General features: G+C 40.6%; 2 protein-coding genes across 5 annotated transcripts in view; one reads left to right on the top strand and one right to left on the bottom strand.

The window, feature by feature from the left end:
- Positions 1 to 17,435, top strand: part of LOC108148546 (transcription factor kayak) — a 31,827-nt gene extending 14,392 nt beyond the window's left edge. For 2 of the 4 annotated variants that reach the window (XM_017275592.2, XM_017275593.2), the window contains exons 2-3: positions 14,582 to 14,933; positions 15,008 to 17,435. In XM_017275592.2, coding sequence (XP_017131081.1) covers positions 14,582 to 14,933; positions 15,008 to 16,257 — 1,602 coding nt within the window. In that variant the 3' untranslated portion in view covers positions 16,258 to 17,435. Of the gene's footprint in view, positions 1 to 4,760; positions 5,263 to 12,046; positions 14,072 to 14,581; positions 14,934 to 15,007 lie in introns of those variants that run through there. The other 2 variants (XM_017275594.2, XM_017275591.2) reach the window with 2 other exon arrangements.
- On the bottom strand, positions 771 to 1,997 carry LOC108148552 (protein phosphatase PTC7 homolog fig). Its single transcript, XM_017275599.2, has one exon. The coding sequence runs from the start codon at positions 1,883 to 1,885 to the stop codon at positions 890 to 892; it is 996 nt and encodes a 331-aa protein (XP_017131088.1). The 5' UTR covers positions 1,886 to 1,997; the 3' UTR covers positions 771 to 889.
- Positions 17,436 to 17,745: the final 310 nt, after the last annotated feature.

Here is a 17,745-nt window from a genome sequence, read left to right as displayed (position 1 = left end):
CGCTCCCCTTCGTCATCCCCTTGCTCCCACACCAAGTCGGCCAAAATGGAAAACAGAAAAAAACAAAACGCACGAATTCTGGTTAAAACGGCGATGAGTCATGCCTGCGATGTGTGTGGAATCGGTTGTAGCTTTTGCCCGTCCATTCATAATCGCGTTTGCTGAATGAACGAACATCTATATAGGCACACACGAATCGGCGTCTTTATAAACAAATATATAGTACCTACAGCTGCGGTCGAGATAGTAGATAGAACTACGGAATTTCACAATTACTGAATACTAAACAAGTTAATAAAAAAGTAACATTTTGCTGTTTTTAATTAGCTCATAATACTCTTACCTTGTAATTTTACATTGTTTAAAATGCTGTGATATCATAACAAGTGATTCGAAGGGATTTAAAATAAAATATTTAACATACTAAGAAAAGTATTTGTAGCTAAGTTCTTTAAGGGCAACACTGCGTATGAGTAATATACTTGAAAGCCTTTTTTACAATTGTTTATTAATTAACAAAGTAGGGCTTAGTTTAGTTTACACTGGCTGACTTAAGCTGTATTTTAGATCCATTTAACGTACAAATGCTTCATTTTAAAAGTTTGACTACACAATTGTAATGTGAATAATTGGAAAACCCAAAAACCTTTGTAACTTTGTAATTTACTACTACTATTTTGTAAACCAAAAAGGGGTTTAGGGTAAAAAAAAGAGATTCACAGAAGGCCATCCCCTAGAGATTTCTAAAAAATATGCATGCTCCTGTAAAATTTAAGGTCTAAGAAATGTATAAACAAAGTATATTTGGGCTTTTTATCGCTGCCTGCTGATAGACATGGAACAATATTTGCCGACGACGCCTACTGGTGACAGAGTGACTCTCGCTGGGTTAGACATTTGGCACCTCGACGCTGGCCAGGATTAGGGTGATGTCATCCGGCTTGCCACCGCCGGGATAGGGCACATTGTGCTCCCTCGCCTTGAGGGCAAAGGGGGATTGAAAGCTGGCATTTAGGGACAATTCCCGGGCCTTGTCGACCACTTGACTGGCGCCCACCAGGAGTTGCCGTTCACCCCGCTCTTTTAGGCCGTTTAAAATCTTGAGCAGCATGCTCTCGGGCAGGTTGTCGAACAGCCCATCCGTGGCCAGGAGCACCAGGTCACCTGGCTGCAGGGAGTGCCGCGTCGACACGGCCATTTCCGGTCTATCAGAATAAACGCAGTCCCTTTGATCCTCGGGCGCCACTGTCAGCTGATAGGGGGTATTAAAATCATGGGTTTGTTCCTGCGAGCGGTGCAACACCTGTCCGTTTCGCACCAACATGAAGCCACTGTCACCCAGATTGGCGGTGTAGAGAGTGCAATCCCTGCGGTGCATGGTGACCAGACAGGCGGTACTTGATCCAACCACCGGATGCTTTCGGCCACTCAACTCCTGATAGCCGGCAATGAGCAGATCCCGTGGATTGCGTCCATCAAAGTGCGAGTGTTGAGCCTGTCCGGAACAGCAGGACATGAGCTCCTTGGCAAAGCGTCCCGCATCCACGCCCATATCCCGCCAGCCGCCCACGCCATCGGCCACGCCCAGCACCTCGGCGAGGGGCGTGGAGCTGATGAACCAGCTGTCCTCGCCGAAACGCTGATTGGACCGCTCACCCGCATACCGCTGCCTCTTGGACATGCCCTGCACCACCTTAACGAGGTAGGGATCCCGCGAGGACCTCACCGATTGATACGATCGGACGAAGTAGTCCGAGTGGTCGGTAAAGTGGGATTGCCGGTGGAAGGAGTGGCGAGCGATCTGCAGGGGACTCTTCAGTTGCCGGACAAAGCGAGTCAGCAGTCGGGGGCAGCTCTTCAACCGGGAACGCATTGTGGTCATCATATTTTCCTTTATTTCAAGCACTGGAATTTAAGAGATTAACTATGAGAGAATTTCGTGAGTTGAATTATAAAGTTTACTTATAAAAGTAACAATGGAGAAAAGGCATCCTAATGGCAGCTAAAAAATAAAAGCTGTTAAAATAATTTAATATTTCGAATATCTTATACCCTTAAAAATAAGATAGTTAGTTCTACTTTTTTTTTTTTAAATGATGTATTGCTGTATTTGCTGATACATTAAAAAATATTATTATAATTTATATCGAATAAAACGAAGAAGATTGAGACATTGAAAAGTGAAGAACACCCATTCTTGAAATGCATACGAGTTTAAGATAAAAGATATGCGTTAGTTTCACCTTTGAGTTTCTAGTTTTAGTTTCTAGTTTTTAGTACTTGTTAAGAAAATATTTGATTATAAATGTATACCAAACTATTCTAGGGTCCGCAACAAACACCTCTTGATTTAACCTACCCCTAAAACTATCTTCGTAATTAGAACAAATAAGCTCTCCGAATGCTATAAAAACTTAATCACAACGCAATTGCCAACTTGGTTGTCTGTTTACACCATAAACATTGGTTAAATCGTAGGGCGCGATAAAGAACTCATGGCATACCTATATGAGCCCTGGTTCCAGGTATTTGTCATAGGTAGATTTGATTTCTTTGTTGGCCTTTGTTCAATCTTATCTTAATGGGGCCTACGACACACTGGAGTCGAACTCGAACTGGAACTGGCACCCAGTCCCCCATCATCACCGGAAGTTTTGATCACGCTACGGAACTGCAAATGTTATCGCCACAACGCCACAACCTTTTGCTCCTTATCGTCGGAGAAAGGAAAACAATACGCAAAGATAACTTTATTTTAAACCACTGATGTAAACGCCTCTAGATACCGGAGGCTTATCAAATGGCCGACGTATTCGTATTCGGCAGAATCGCTCATTATTCATTATTTGAATTATTAGCTGTTATGTCTGCCGAATTATGGGGAAATCTTAGGTCAGACTTCCTTCCTGTCCAGGGTAATGGTGCAAAAGTGCAGGCTGGCACGATGAGCGCCCGATCGTGTTTCTGGGTGGTAAAAAACAAATACTACGGACCGTTTTCGACCGGACGACTATCTGGAATCGGAAATGGAAACGGAACCGTCACTTTCGCGACACCGGCTTATCTCTGGTGTTCGTGACGTCAAACGTGAGTTTTGAAAAATTTCTCTCATGATTTCCTGCAGACTGTACGATTGGGTACTATTTTTAGCGTTCTCTGTCTTATAATATTCGCGACATCGCGTTCTAAACAAATATGGTTTATCCAGCATCCGCTTAAAATATACTACATTCTACTGTTATCTATTGTACAAAATTTTTTTTTGATGTTCACTATATAATAATATGCACTCTACTATCTATTTTACAAAATATCTTTTGATATTTGTTTTGTGTTTTTCAGAGTGCGGTTTCTAAATTTTTTTTCTGCAAAATTAAATTTTACAAATAAGTAAACTTATATTTAAACTGTTTTAATAAACTAATTTTTCAGCATATTTGTTAAAATTCTAAGTTACTACATATGATTGGGAGATCTTAAAAATTATTATCTAAATCTATTTTTAAAATATTTCATTCTGACCACCGGGCAATTCCACCGAAATGTCAGAATATTGTGTTTATAATGCTTCTGAATCATTTTGTTTTTAGTGTATTATCAAGAAATGCATTATAAAAACACAGCTTAACTTTCTTAAATAACTACGCTTAAAATGAATAATATAAATTGAATGCTTCTGAATCATTGAGATTAGGAACTTTAATCAGACAGTCAGAATTTAAGTACAATAAAAACATATCCTTGTAAAAACCCAACTTGTGAATCATAATTATTAGGTTATAAGCTCGTCTGATTCTATTCATTTGGGTCAGACAATAAGGAAATCCTGAACCCAAATTGACTGTGAATTTTGTTCTCTCGTTGCAGGTAAGTAGAGCAGAGCCACAGAGGAACTTATAGCCACAAATGTCCAGTGTCACATGACCCACTTTTGGCTGCACTTTCCGCAACCCCCTCTTCCTTTTATTTTTACAAAAGGGGCTTCTCATGTAAGTGGCGACGCAAGGTCAACGTGGCCTTTTTTTGTATAGTTGCTATCCGCATACAATTACATGGCCACGAGCCGGGGCCCCATCAATATTTATTGAAAGCTGGCATATCAATAGATAAATGCCTAGAAATAACACCTGCAGTCGGGTATTGGGTATTGGGTATTGGGTACTGGGTACCGAATACCGGAGAATGGAGCCACCTGAGCCTCCGGCGGCGACATCGGATGGCCAACGGCGACCCATTTCGAAAACCTATTCCCCGATAAGAGCTAAAGCCACAAAGGCGCACCATTCATTTCCATTCGACGGCGGGAGGACCTGCAGTTTACTGGGGGGTTTACCGGGGTCTTTAAATTTAGTTGCTTATGTCATAACTAAATTGTCTCGCCGGGGCCATAAGATAAGATAAACGGCAATCGGGCCCAAGAATCGGGTAAACAAAAAGCGTAGTCAAAGAAAAACTGGGCACGTGAGAGCCCCGCCGAAAAAGTCAAGAAATATCCAAAGCAAAAGCTATAGAGCAGCGGGTTTAACCCGAGATATACATACGTACATATGATATATGTGTGTATGAACATTTCTTGAGCCATATTATATGTATATATATTTATTTTGTTGAATTTGCTCAGGAAATGCCAGAGCCACAAAGCTTTCAACTCACTCACTCTCTCAATTTTTTCGCTCTGTGAGTGCGATAAAAACGCTCATTCGCCTTCACTCTCGGCATTTCGTATAAAAAGCGAGCCATCCACGATGACGCATTTAGTCTAAACAAGTTGGTCGAGCAAAACGCTGCGATAAGCGAGTGAATTTCATTCAGCATTAAAACCGAAAATCGTGGAAATTACGTAAAAAAATAAATGTGTGCGAAAATTTACGAGTCATTTTAAGCATGTGCGGTGCCTGAAAAAAATTAAACAAAAACAGAACGCGAATTCTAGGAAATATTGAAAACAGACAACACAAATAATTCGCACGATCGCGCGCCACTCGGTTTATACAGATACAGATACAGATACATTTGCGAGATACAATTTGCCAGTGTTTCGGTGTGCGAAATACAAAGGCGAATTTCGCCAGAAATCGCTTGAGTCACTATTGACTTTGTGCGGCCATTCGAAACATTTAAAACATTTAAAGCAAGTCTGCTATTTGAAAAGAAATCAAAACGGAGGACCTACTGCTATCAGACAAGATGACGCTGGACAATTGGAACATATTTAACGATGATTACATGTTCGGTAATCCGTTATCGCCGCTGCCAAAAGTGGTAAGAGTTTTTCCACGGCCATAAATACGTAATATTGGCAGAATCCCCGCCCTCATTTGGCACAGCTTAATGCCCAGTGTTATCAGTGTTTGCCATTAAATTTGTAGAATTCCTTTGGGTAAAATACCGATATAATTCCCTATACACACTATATATACCATATTTATGTGGGTGCATTTGTGCGAGCGCTTATCGTTGGCAATTGAGTTCTTGGAATTTGGAGATCCCCTTTTTCCTTGATGCCTTTTCAATGCCCCATCAGCGTTTGTATATAGCATTTTGTTTGCTCTGGCGATAAGCGGTCCCAACCTATTCCTATTCGTACAACTATAGCCATTCCCCCGATCGCCCAATTTATTTATGTTCACGCTCATTACCCCAAAATGAATTGTTTTATTTCAATTCGCGATAAGGGAATTATTGTTGGCTGTGGCAAGTGTTTTGGGGCTCGTGTGGGCACATCGATCAATGCTTTCGTAATTGTTGAAAATTATTATTTTGCGTTCTCTATTTTTAAGTGCTACGTGACTGATTACGAAATTAAAGCAATGCTGAAATGCAATATTGGGAATATTTCATTTGTACAGTTAACATTAAACTGCTCGTCGTATTTGGTGTTTGTAAATTACAATTTCTTGATGTATTCTAAATGCATTTTTAAATTAAAAAGATTATTTGATTAGTTCCAACACTCTTTTAGACTTTCAAATTAAACTTAAAATAAAATGAATATAACTTTTCTAATCTAGTCATCACTTAAACATTTTGAAGGAGTCTTTTTATACAACTTGTATTCATTTAAGTCTTTTTAGCAAAGAAATACAATTACAAAACCATTATTGTTATGACTCTCCCATTAATTTATTAATTTTTGCGTGTAAAATACAATTAAATCAAGTACACCCTGCGGCAAGTCTTAAAAAGTTATTGCCAAAAATCACCCTCAATTTGGAATCACGTTGCGATTCCATGCCACCATTTACAGTTACCATTTTCCGGCTTAAAGTCGGTTTCTTGCAGTTTCGGCTTGCTTTTTTTTGTTTCATTTGCCCATTTTTAACCATTGCATTTCACAGTCCAGTGATCCGGTCTGGCTTTTTTCGACTGCGTCTGGGTCTGGTAATAGTAATGGTTATATGTCTCTGGGTCTGTTTCTGTTTCAGTTGCTGTTTCTTCAACAAAACCGGCGCCATTCGCTGATATCGCACACGTGCGATTTTCGTGACAATTTATCAAGTTTGGTGCTCTGCGTTCTTGATTTCCATATATGAACATTATTTCTCACTTTCCGCCAAGGGGGTTTTTGCCTTTTTTAATCGTAGAAAGTGAACGAGGGTCCGACTGTGTGACCCTTTGACTTGTGAACCTCAAGCACACTTGCGTGTCACTTGATACTCGGCATTATAGAGGGACAGATGTGTGTGTGTGTGTGTTTTTTTTTCTTATATATAGTACATATATATTTATTGTATGTTACATGTAGCTTGGCAATTGGGGCGGTTCAAAGTGACAGGCTGCACAAGTCAAACACTTGCCACATGCGCGCGGCTTAAGCTCCGAAATGGTTCCATTAAACACTATTATATATAGCCAGCGCCCCCACATTATCGCAGCCAAAGTCCAACTTTCTTTTAATTAACTGAATAACTGAATATGGTCTTGGTCTGCTCTTGAAGTAATGTTTTTGTGAGGGGGCTAACGTATACTTTCGCAATGGTATTTTCGGCCTTAATATGTGGGCGTCTTCGATTGGTTTGAGTTTGAGTTTGAGTTTGAGTTTGACATGAAAGCAATCACTTGAAAGCGTTTATTCGGGGGAATTTCGAGGACAGACAATAACTTTCCTTTGTCTACTGCTGCCTACACCCTCTAGAACTGGCCTAAAAAATAACTCTCTTTGCTTAAAAACATATAGATATGTATATGTGTGTATATGTGTATCTACTGATCATGCCATGTCCATGGAGCATGAAACAAGACTGCATTCAATTAAGATCAAATTTAATATTAAATATGTCTACGAGTTGTGAGCGCACTTAATTGCATTTCCAGTCAATTTAATTGAGTTGCTTCTTAATGAATCCAATGCAATTTGGCATTACTTTATCGTTTCATAGCAGTGCCAAGAAAGTTCGGTGCAGATAATTTGACAGGCGAAGCGATTGAGTTTGCCCTGTAATTGAAGTCCTTTGCTAAGGGTTTTCCCTGTTCTCTAATATATATATATATCATGTATTTTTTTCCTTTTTTATTTTCTCCTGCTGCCATGGGTAATTTCGTGTTGGCAAATGTCCTGGCTTTTGATGGCTGCGGTCACGTCCTTCTGCGAATTGGCCAAAACGCCCCGAATGAAAAGTGAAAACAACTTTTACTACTGTCTCCGCTTGGCAGGTCCTGTCTTTCTCCCCTCTCCTCTCCCCTCCCCTCCTCCCCTCAGTCTAGGTTGCATTGGTGTCCTTTTTGTAGTTTTTATTGTGTTGTCCTTTCTGGCGCCCGAAAGACGCGTCGTTTGTTTGCCATTTCCTCGAACTGCAAACTTTGCCATAAATTCGATGGCCCCTGCCACCCCCGTTTCGTTTTTTTTCCCTTTTTTTTGTTGTCGCGACAAAATGCATTTAAATAAATTATTCCCAGACCAGTGTCGCGTCATTTTATTAGCTGCTCTGCACGTTTGCGCATATATCGAATGCCCACTTTAGTTGGCCAAATCAGCTTAATTATGGCTTAATGACCAAAGTGCATTGAGAAATGTGCTATCGATTAATGGCAACCCAACCCAGGTAAATAAAATGCATGGTTCAATGCCCTCCTTAAACGTCAGAACATAAATATTTTCGCTCTTTCTTTACGTTTTTTTTTTTTTTTAATATCTCATGCAAATTTGTTTTTTCCCTTGTCCACGCCCTCGGAACAAAAGTCTGATTAATTTGACACTGAACTTAAAGCCCCAAACGACTCCAGGGAATCCTGAAAGCGGCTGCAAATTTATTTGCCAGGCGTTTTGCACTTTTTGGCAAATTTTGAATTATGGCTGTTGCCAGCCAGCCAGCCAGCAAAAACAAAAAAAAAATGTTAAACTTTAATTCAATTTCGTTTGTGTGGGCGTTCCGAAAATGGACAAACGTCAAGTGATTTTAATGACGGCGCTGCTTTCTGTGTACATTATACATATAAACAAATATGTATATACTTTGCATAAATGTTGGTTACATAAGGGGCTTCTCTGTTTTTGTTTTGCGTGCCTAAAAAAGGCCGGCAAACCGTGTGGATTTGGATGTGAATGTCGATGTAGATGCGACTTTTGTCGACTTTCTGCCGGCCGTTGACTCTGGGCCACTCCAAAATTCTTTAGACGAGGGAAAAGCCAGCGGAAAGGGGCGGGGAAATTGGGCTTTATCAAGCTTAACCGCCAGCCGGCACTTAGCACAGTCAACACGCCGATCGGCGTGGCCATTCCGCTTGGGCATTGCGGTCACGTTCTCCTTGCCAGCGAAAAAAAAAAATATAGCAGCATTAATAAAATGAAATAAAACAAAACAACAAAAACATCAACGGAGTATCACTACGAAAATATGATTTCTGCTTCTCCTTTGCGTTAATTGTTTTATTCGCAGAATTTGCATTCAAATGCAATTCATACAAGAGACTTGCAAAAATTCATATCTGGAATTATGCTTATCGTCAAGGGAAGTGCGGTAGCCAACTGCAATCGCAATGTTGTAGGTGCACAGAAAATAAATCATTTTGTGAAGACGGTCAAGGTTTAATATGCTCAGAATATAAATACAATTGTTTTGGATTTGATTTTTCTTTTTAATATGTGTTTTATATTTAAATTTAGGCATTTTCTAATTAATAAGTGTTTAATAATTATATATAGACATTTCCTAGTTACAACAGGACTGATATAGTATTTTCATATTCAATTTGTATAAATAAATTTTGGTATCTGCATATTGCCCAGGGCTTAAATTTGTATCATATAATATTAACTAGTAACATTAAATCTAAAAAAATATTAAAATAAAATACCGCAAACGAATGTTCATAAAATGTTATTTCCTAATTTTTTTTTGTACAAGAGGCTTTTAAAAAAGAAGAAGTTTGAAATAAATCGTTGACAAAACATATTTTTTAGGTATTTGGGTATAAATTATTTTTTATTAAATGTGTTCAAACTAAAAGAAACCCATAATTGTTTTTCTATGTGCATAACCCATCAAGCTGAAGACGCCGCACTTGAACTTGTCAACTTTTCAATTCTCGCTTTTATTTTTTTCGTTGTGACATTGCAGCAACTTTGAACGAAACAATGCTGGAGCTGCAGTTTATTCAAGTCTTTGCCAATTGAAAAATCAAAATTGTATTATATTTTTCTGATAATTATGCGCATTTCAAACTAAACAAACGTCGACCTTCAGCATGCAATTTTTGTATTTAGCAAGCTTGCCAACTAATTTATGCCACTGCGGCGGCAGCAACAGCAACTAAAGCGTTTAAACAAAGGCGCAAAATTAGTTTGAATTCCGAGTTTTAAGTTGGCAACTGTAAGTTAACATTTGGCTAATACGGGCGGGTCTATGTTAACTCGGGCTGTTAGCCTTTGTTTTTCTCGCTGCTAACAATTATTAGCCACTTTTGATATAAACAATACAAATTGTCGTCGCCTGTTTTCGTTTTGTTTTTGCCTCTGATGATGCCAAGTGTTTTTTTTTTTTTTGCCGTCATTACGTCATTGTCAGGCTAAAATTGGCTTAAAAATAGCCCAACACGTCAGCTGAAACAGAAGGCAAAGTCTCGGGCCCGAGAATTTCTTTAGCACTCAACTTGTTGCTCCTTCACTTCTCTTCCCTCTTGAAAACTGTTTTTTTTTTGCGGCGAATACGATTTTGAACTAATTAGAGTCAAGGTCGTAGGTGAAATGCAAATCACAAAGCCAGCACGGATTTCAGGGAATTGATTAGGACAAGCGGAGAAATAGTTTTCTAAGAATTTCGTGCTTAAGGTCATGACATTTAATCATAAAACTGGGACATTTTTAAAACATAGATTAAACAATTCCACGAATTTCATTAAAAAACATTATAAGTTTAATCTTTTTGTTTCTTGGAAATGGAATTTTAATATATAAAAAAGATTAAAACTATTTAAAGAAAAGCACTTATATTTATATTTGCCTCAAATGTAGACCAATTTAGTTGCATTTTGGGCCGCCTTATAATCGAATTTACTGCAGTCCCTCTGTATTAGTCAGCAATTTGCGTTTTTCCGCTGACTACGTCAGTGTTTTTGTGTCCACCGCTAGCTGTTCGCTGCTCGCTGCTGGTTTCATTTGGTTTGTAATTGACCCACAGATGTGAACTCGCAGCAAAGGCCGCTCCTCCTGTGATAAGGGAGATCACCAGCCGACATTGCCATTGCCGCTGAGCTGGCTTCAATTTAGACAATTCAATTCGCGGCTCTTGATTGCCAGTAGTTCGCTTTCGTGTTATTGTTATTTTTATTATCACTTGTTTTGCATGTAGACGAACTTTTCTTAAATTGACTGATTCATCGGCTAAATATGGTTCATTTGTCTGCCGGGGGAATAAGTTCAAAAGGCAAATTTGGTGTGGAAAGTGGGTTAAAACGAAAGTGCCCGTCCCCGAAAACAATGTGGCGAAGGTGTTTAAAGTTTAAACACCAAAAGTATCAGGCGGGAGACTTGAAAGTAAATTCCAACAAAAAATAAATATATAAAAAGCGCGTACAAAGAATAAAATCGATTGTTTGTTGTCAATAAGGGAACGGCCTTTGGGATTGGGAAACGCGGCTGCGATAAGATCGTCAAATAAATAAGCATACAATCAGCAACACCCTGCACAGAAAGAAAATGCTAAGACCCTTTGGATAAATAATATTGTATTTAAATTTATATGATGGTGGTAAAAACAAGGTAAAAACATCTTAAGATTTTTACAAAGAGCAGTAAGTTCTAGGTAATATTTAATTATCTCTTTATTAAGCTCTAGATTTTTTGCCTTATCTTCTTATTTTTTTTAACGATACATTTCTTTCGGTGCATCTAATATATGTAATTTTTTTAGCCCACAACAAAAGCTAGCAATTAGCGTATTGGCCAACTTGCTGGCGACGGAAATAAACACTCGGCGAGACAGGGGGTCTGAAAAGTTAGTTATTGTTAATGTCCCACACGCACACACCTGTTCGGTGGACATCTGTCAGATGGGATCGGGTGTTTGGTGTATGGGGTATAGTGTGTATAGTTTGCACTATAAATATACATTTTCACATATTCGGGACCATAACTTTTGCCAAATGATTTCGCCGAAACATTGAGTTGTTGTGGTTGTGGCTTAGCCGCCGTTGTTAATTTATGGGCGAATGAAAGGCGTTTTTTTTTTTTTTTTTTTTGGTGGATGGAAAGAGCTGCTGTAAAATCGGCAAATCGGAACTAACCCACACGCGAGCAGAGATGCATATATGCCAAGCGCTATAACTATATGTATAGTATTCTGCTATAAAAGTATGGCTGGCGAGCGTGGTCGTCGTGTGGGCAGCCGCTCAATTAAGAGCAGGCAGCGTTTAAAATTATTTGATTTTCCCAGTGGTTGTCTTCTAATTTGAGCAAACAGCTCGCGGCCCGAGGCGAGGCACACACCCAAAAGACAGCTCTCCGGGTTCTCTAGATATGTACATATAGAGTATATCTCATATATCCCAGCGATCTCGCGGTCTTGCGATCTCGATCGTTGCCAATTTCGCTCGCCGGAATCGGATTCAGTCGCAAACGAACAACGAACCATCGAAGTTTAGAAAATATCTAACAATTAAAAGCGATCGCGCGCGCGCTTTTTTCTCGAACCTCGAATCTCGAACAACGAAACGAAAATAAATTTGGAAAATTGCAAGTGTCGTTTTGTTTTTAGCGCGCGTGCATTGCCAAAACGAATCAGAAACTGAAACAACTGAAACAACGAATCGAGCTAAGGAGAAATATATAGACGCGGGAAGGAAACAACGCAAAAAACGACGCACATTTCTCAGTTGCATGCCGCGTGGATCGAAATATACATATATATATATATATATATATATGTTTAATTATATATATTGCTAAACTTAGAAATAAAAGCGAAAAAGGGAGGAATAACTTTGAGAGGCGTTGCCCGTGGCCAAGGAAAAAAAAATAAGAAATACGCATGAATACTATATGAATGCAACATTAATTGAACTAGCTCAAGGCTCAAGCCCTCTCACTCTCGCCGCCTCTCGCCCTCTCTCTCTCTCTTTCTGCCACAAATCTGTATAATTATATAATCCAATTTGTGTTATTTATTGCGGCCCTGAGAGCAGTGAACCAAACTGAACTGGACACGTGTCATTAGATTTTAAGCCTCGCACACTTACGATACATTGCGTTGATTATGAGCGCTTTCGCCGATCGGAATATACATTTCAATCCTTTGCGAAATCAGCAAACGCTTATCGTTAAGCGACTGAGACCGCCGGAGAGCAGAAACCACAAGAACTGAGCAATCGAACAACGAATATATAGACGAACTCTGCTCGCAGCTAAGCACAAAAACAAACGAACCTTTTTTAAAACATAAAAAAGCCAACGCAGAAATACAACGAAATATATAAGCAATAATATAAAGCCAAAAAACGAACGAATTTTAAAGCAACTATAACAACACTGCGACAACAACATCCAACAAACAAAGAGAAACCGGAAACATAAAGACAAGAAAGGATCATCACATTGTTAAAGAATTTTTGCAGAGAAAAGTGACTTTTTTTTATTGTACATATAAACATTTAAACATATATCTAAGTTCTATAGATTTGTTTTTGTTGATTTTGAATATATAGCTCATACATATATATCTTTGTTGTCCCAAATTGTTGTGTTAGCTTAGCTAGGCTTAACATATAACGAATACTAGTCAGCCGCCCAACTGTGCGTATACGTAACGTGCAACGTCACTGCGTATACTTAATATTTAAGAGTAGATAACTAAGGATTAGGCCAAAAACCAACGAACAAATGATGAAAAATCTGAACGGTAGGACGCACAATGCGTGCTACCATCCCTACTACCATCAATCGCTGCACTTTGCGCAGCAGCAACATAATCAACAGCAGCAGCAGCATCATCAGCAGCAGCAGCAACATCAGCAGCTGCAGCATCAGCAGCAACAACAGCAGCTGCATCAGCAGCAACATCAGCCATCCCATCAGCAATCGTTACGTCATCAGCAACGGCAACTGCCCACGCAGCCTGCCTACCAGCAACACCAGCAGCACCAACAACAACATCAGGAGCAACAGCAACTGAGGCAATCGTTTGCCCACAATGCTTTTCCACTGCGCAGCAGCAACAGCAACAATTATGGCCATGTTGCTGGCAGCGCCTACGCCGGCAACAGCAACAATGCGGCTGCCATGGCCGCCGTGTGCCAAATGCAGAATTTTTTTAGTCAACAACAGCAACAGGAGTACAACAATTGCTTGCCTATTAATTATTATCAACAACAGCAGCAGCAACAGCAACAACAACTACAGCAGCAGCAGCAGCAGCAACAACAGCAACCGCAACAACAGCAACAGCCAATGACAGCTACAACGACAGCAGCCTCATGCAATGCCACAACAGCAGCAACAACAACAGCAACAACAGCAACAACAGCAACAGCAGCAGCAACAACAACCTCTACGAACAACGACAACAACAATAGCGATAATTTTGCAATGGATGCCACTGAAATCGCCACATTTCTCGCCAACGAGCTTTTCCTACAGCAGGTATAGCAAATATCGATGATTAAATCCCTATCGAAATTCGGGAAATTGGGCGCGAAACAATTGGCAAGCGATGTGCGTACTTATTCATCGCCAAAAATAGAACAAATGCGAAACAACAAAGTGGGGTGGGCAATATAAACAAAGTGATGGATTGGGTCCTCTCTTTGCTTCTCTTTATACGAGTTGGCCAAAAAAACACGTTCCCTAATTCCTAGAAATTTGTACGGAAAGGCCTTAGTCTTACAGTCTTAACAATTGCTTTTGATGTTTAAACAAAAGCGATGTCAATGGTTTTAATGATTAAAAATCTATAAGCAAACTTTAAGAGATTAACTTTTGAATACTGCATTTAAGCCAACACAATATATATTTTAAAATCTGTAATGAAATCTTAATATATTTTATAGTTTTAGGATACCATTCCATTGTTTTATTATTGTATATCGAGTCATACCCTTTGTTTGCTATTTCGCTTTTATTTAATAAACTTTGTTCTTTGTTTATTTGCAGCTCGGCAACTTTGAGACAGTTCAGAGTGTTTTAACGCTGACCACGCCCACGCTGACGCCCACCACCACGCGCAGCATCGAGGATTCCTTTTTCCAGATTATTTCGGATACGCAAAATGATCGTGGAGCTGGTTGTGCTGGATTTGCAGTGCCACTGGTGCTGCCAAACGCCACGACGAATGCCAATGAGTCCAATGGCAACGGAATTTCCACAATTCCCAGCCAGCAGCAGCAGCCGGAGCAGCAGCATCAGCCGTACAACGTGAGTCTGGTGGCAGGAAGCGATTCCGAAGAGTCCAATGGCTCCTACAACGATACCCAGATGAACGAGGAGCAGGACACAACCGATACTTGTAAGTAGAGCTGGCGATCTTCTTGGACTCTGGGACACATACTAACTGAGTACACCCATCTTTACCATCTGCAGCAAGTGCCCACACGGACAGCACCTCCTACCAGAATGGCCACATCATGGGCGGCAGTGTGAACGGCGGCGGAGCCAACAATTTCAGCAATGTCCTGGCGGCCGTTGGCTCTGGTAGAGGATCTACGGGCAGCAACGCGAATACCTCAAACAGTGCCACGCCGGCGCGTCGTGGAGGCGGTCGTCGGCCCAACCGGTCGGCCAACATGACGCCCGAGGAGGAGCAGAAGCGGGCGGTGCGCCGGGAGCGGAACAAACAGGCGGCGGCCCGTTGCCGCAAGCGGCGTGTTGATCAGACCAACGAGCTGACCGAGGAGGTGGAGCTGCTGGAGAAGCGCGGCAACGTGATGCGCAAGGAGATCGAGGAGCTGACGAACAGCAAGAACCAGCTGGAGTACCTGTTGGCCGCCCATCGCCCCACCTGCAACAAGGTGCGCACCGATCTGCTGAGTGTGGCCACCTGCAACGGTCTGATTGCCCCGGCCGGACTCCTCAGTGCCGGCAGCTGTGGCAGCGTCGGTTCGAGCAGCCATCACAATCACAACAGCAATGACAGCAGCAACGGCACCATCACCGGACTGGACGCCACCCTGAACTCCACCGGGCGCAGCAACTCGCCGCTCGATCTCAAGCCAACGCCCAACATTGACAACTTGCTGCTGAACATCAAGGACGAGCCACTGGACGGGGCACTGGACTCGGGCTCCAGTCTCGACCAGGATGGTCCGCCGCCCAACAAGCGCTTCACCTTGCCGCCCATGTCCACGATGCCGCACGTCCACATCTCGACGCTGATGACGCCCACGGGTGCCTCGTCGGGATCGCTGCAGACGCCCATAACCAGCACGGCGCCTGGCGGATTCGGCAGTGCCTTCCCGGGGATCACAACCAATGGAAATGGCAGTGGCAGCGGAAACGGCAGCATGAACAGTCCCACGCTGAATGCGCTGAACAAGGTGCCCAAGGAGCGGCCCAACACGCTGGCCTTCCAGCGACCCATGCACCTGACCATGGCCAATAAGTCGGCCGGAGGAGGAGCAGGCGGGGCAGGCGGAGCACCGCCCACGCAGATCCAGGGAGTGCCCATCCAGACTCCCTCCACCGGCACCTTCAACTTTGAATCCCTGATGGACGGCGGCACTGGGCTGACTCCGGTCTCGGGTCCCCTGGTGCCCAATACCTCCGCCATGAACAAGCATCCGCTGGAGCTGCCCACGCCCACCGCCGAGCCGTCCAAGCTGGTCAGCTTATAACCGGACAGGAGCTGGTTGCGGGCCGGAGGATAGTCAGGATTAAGTTAAGTTTGATATAATTCAAAACGTAGCGAACGTAGCATACTTACACTTGCTAAAAGGAAAAAAGAAACAAGAGAAATGGAAAATGGAAAATGGAAAAACCAAGAAAACATTTTGCTAGTTGTAGGAGAGATAGATGTTTTCATTTTTGTAATCGTAACGAATATTCTATTTCGTTATAACTCTAATGTTTTTTGTATTATTATCTTTATTATGGTTAATTTATGATTTTTGCTATGTCTTTTACATACGCCGAGCTACATATGTTATGTACTTGTAATTTGTGCAATTTTCAAACCTTTTCATTGCGTGTTATATATTTTCAAAAAATATACAAATGCGAACGAACGAAGATCGCCTGGAAAATGATAAGGATTGTAGGGAGTGGAGATTTGAAGGATGCGTTGTGATATTTATTATAAAACGAATACAAAAAAGATACCAGATAAAAACAAAACGTAGAAAGCGAAAACAGGAGCAGTAAACAGTAAACACTAAACAGTAAATAGTAAACAAAAGCGTGTAATGAAAGGAACTAAGCCGGTTTTAAAATTGTACATTTAAACGAATCGCGTTAATATATATATATACGAGTATATATATATATATATATAGTATATATTCAGCATACAAACTAAATACAATGCCTTGAGAGAGAATTAAGAAATGCAAAACACTTTATATATGTATATGTATGTTTAAACCTAAACAATAATCGCGTTACAGCAAGTTTTATATTGAGCAAAAGCAAAAGCAAATGTGAAATGAGATAAATATACTTATTGTACTCTGTAAGCTGCAGTAGAAAACCCAAATATATTTTTACTAAACGCAACAAATGCGCTATTTTCAAATACCATTTATAAGAAATGACAAAAGCAAAGCAATTATTTAATATGTAATTATGTATTATGTATTATGTATACCCAAAATACGATTTAACGAAAGCTGATCAGGTAAAAACAACTCTCGCCCGTTTCCACACTAAATTCTCTGATTATATTCAAAATTATCAATATATCCAAAACCAAAACCGATCGATAGTAAACATAATGCACTTCTAAGGGCATAAAAACACCAAAATTGACAAAAATAAAATGAAATAAAATAAAATAAAAATACCGAAAAACCTAAAACCAAATTGTTCAATTATTTTTAGTTTTATAAAACAAAAGAAGCACCATCACGATTCACATGACTTGCAAATGGTTCGGCTTATCGTCAGGTAAACCGAGCAGGTAAATTAGGGTGGACCAACAAAGTCTGCAGAGTTTAGATTGTTACATTTTCTTTTCCAGAGATTTGAAGTTGTTTGATTTAGCTTATAAGCTAGAGGAAATATAGTTGTTAACTGCTTTTTCGAGTTCTCAAGGACAGGGGAATCCGAAATTGGGTTTTAGTATTTTATTTTGAATAAACATAAAAATTAAATAAAACATTTTTTTA

This window comes from Drosophila elegans, unplaced genomic scaffold (genome assembly GCF_018152505.1).
Source record: "Drosophila elegans isolate 14027-0461.03 unplaced genomic scaffold, ASM1815250v1 contig_476, whole genome shotgun sequence".
Taxonomy (NCBI): Eukaryota; Metazoa; Arthropoda; class Insecta; order Diptera; family Drosophilidae; genus Drosophila; species Drosophila elegans.
The sequence above is the reverse complement of the archived record's forward strand: the minus strand, read 5'-3'. Positions and strand labels throughout refer to the sequence as shown.

Excerpts from the sequence above, each read along its gene's own strand:
- LOC108148552 (XM_017275599.2), bottom strand. The coding sequence starts at position 1,885 with ATGATGACCACAATGCGTTCCCGGTTGAAGAGCTGCCCCCGACTGCTG.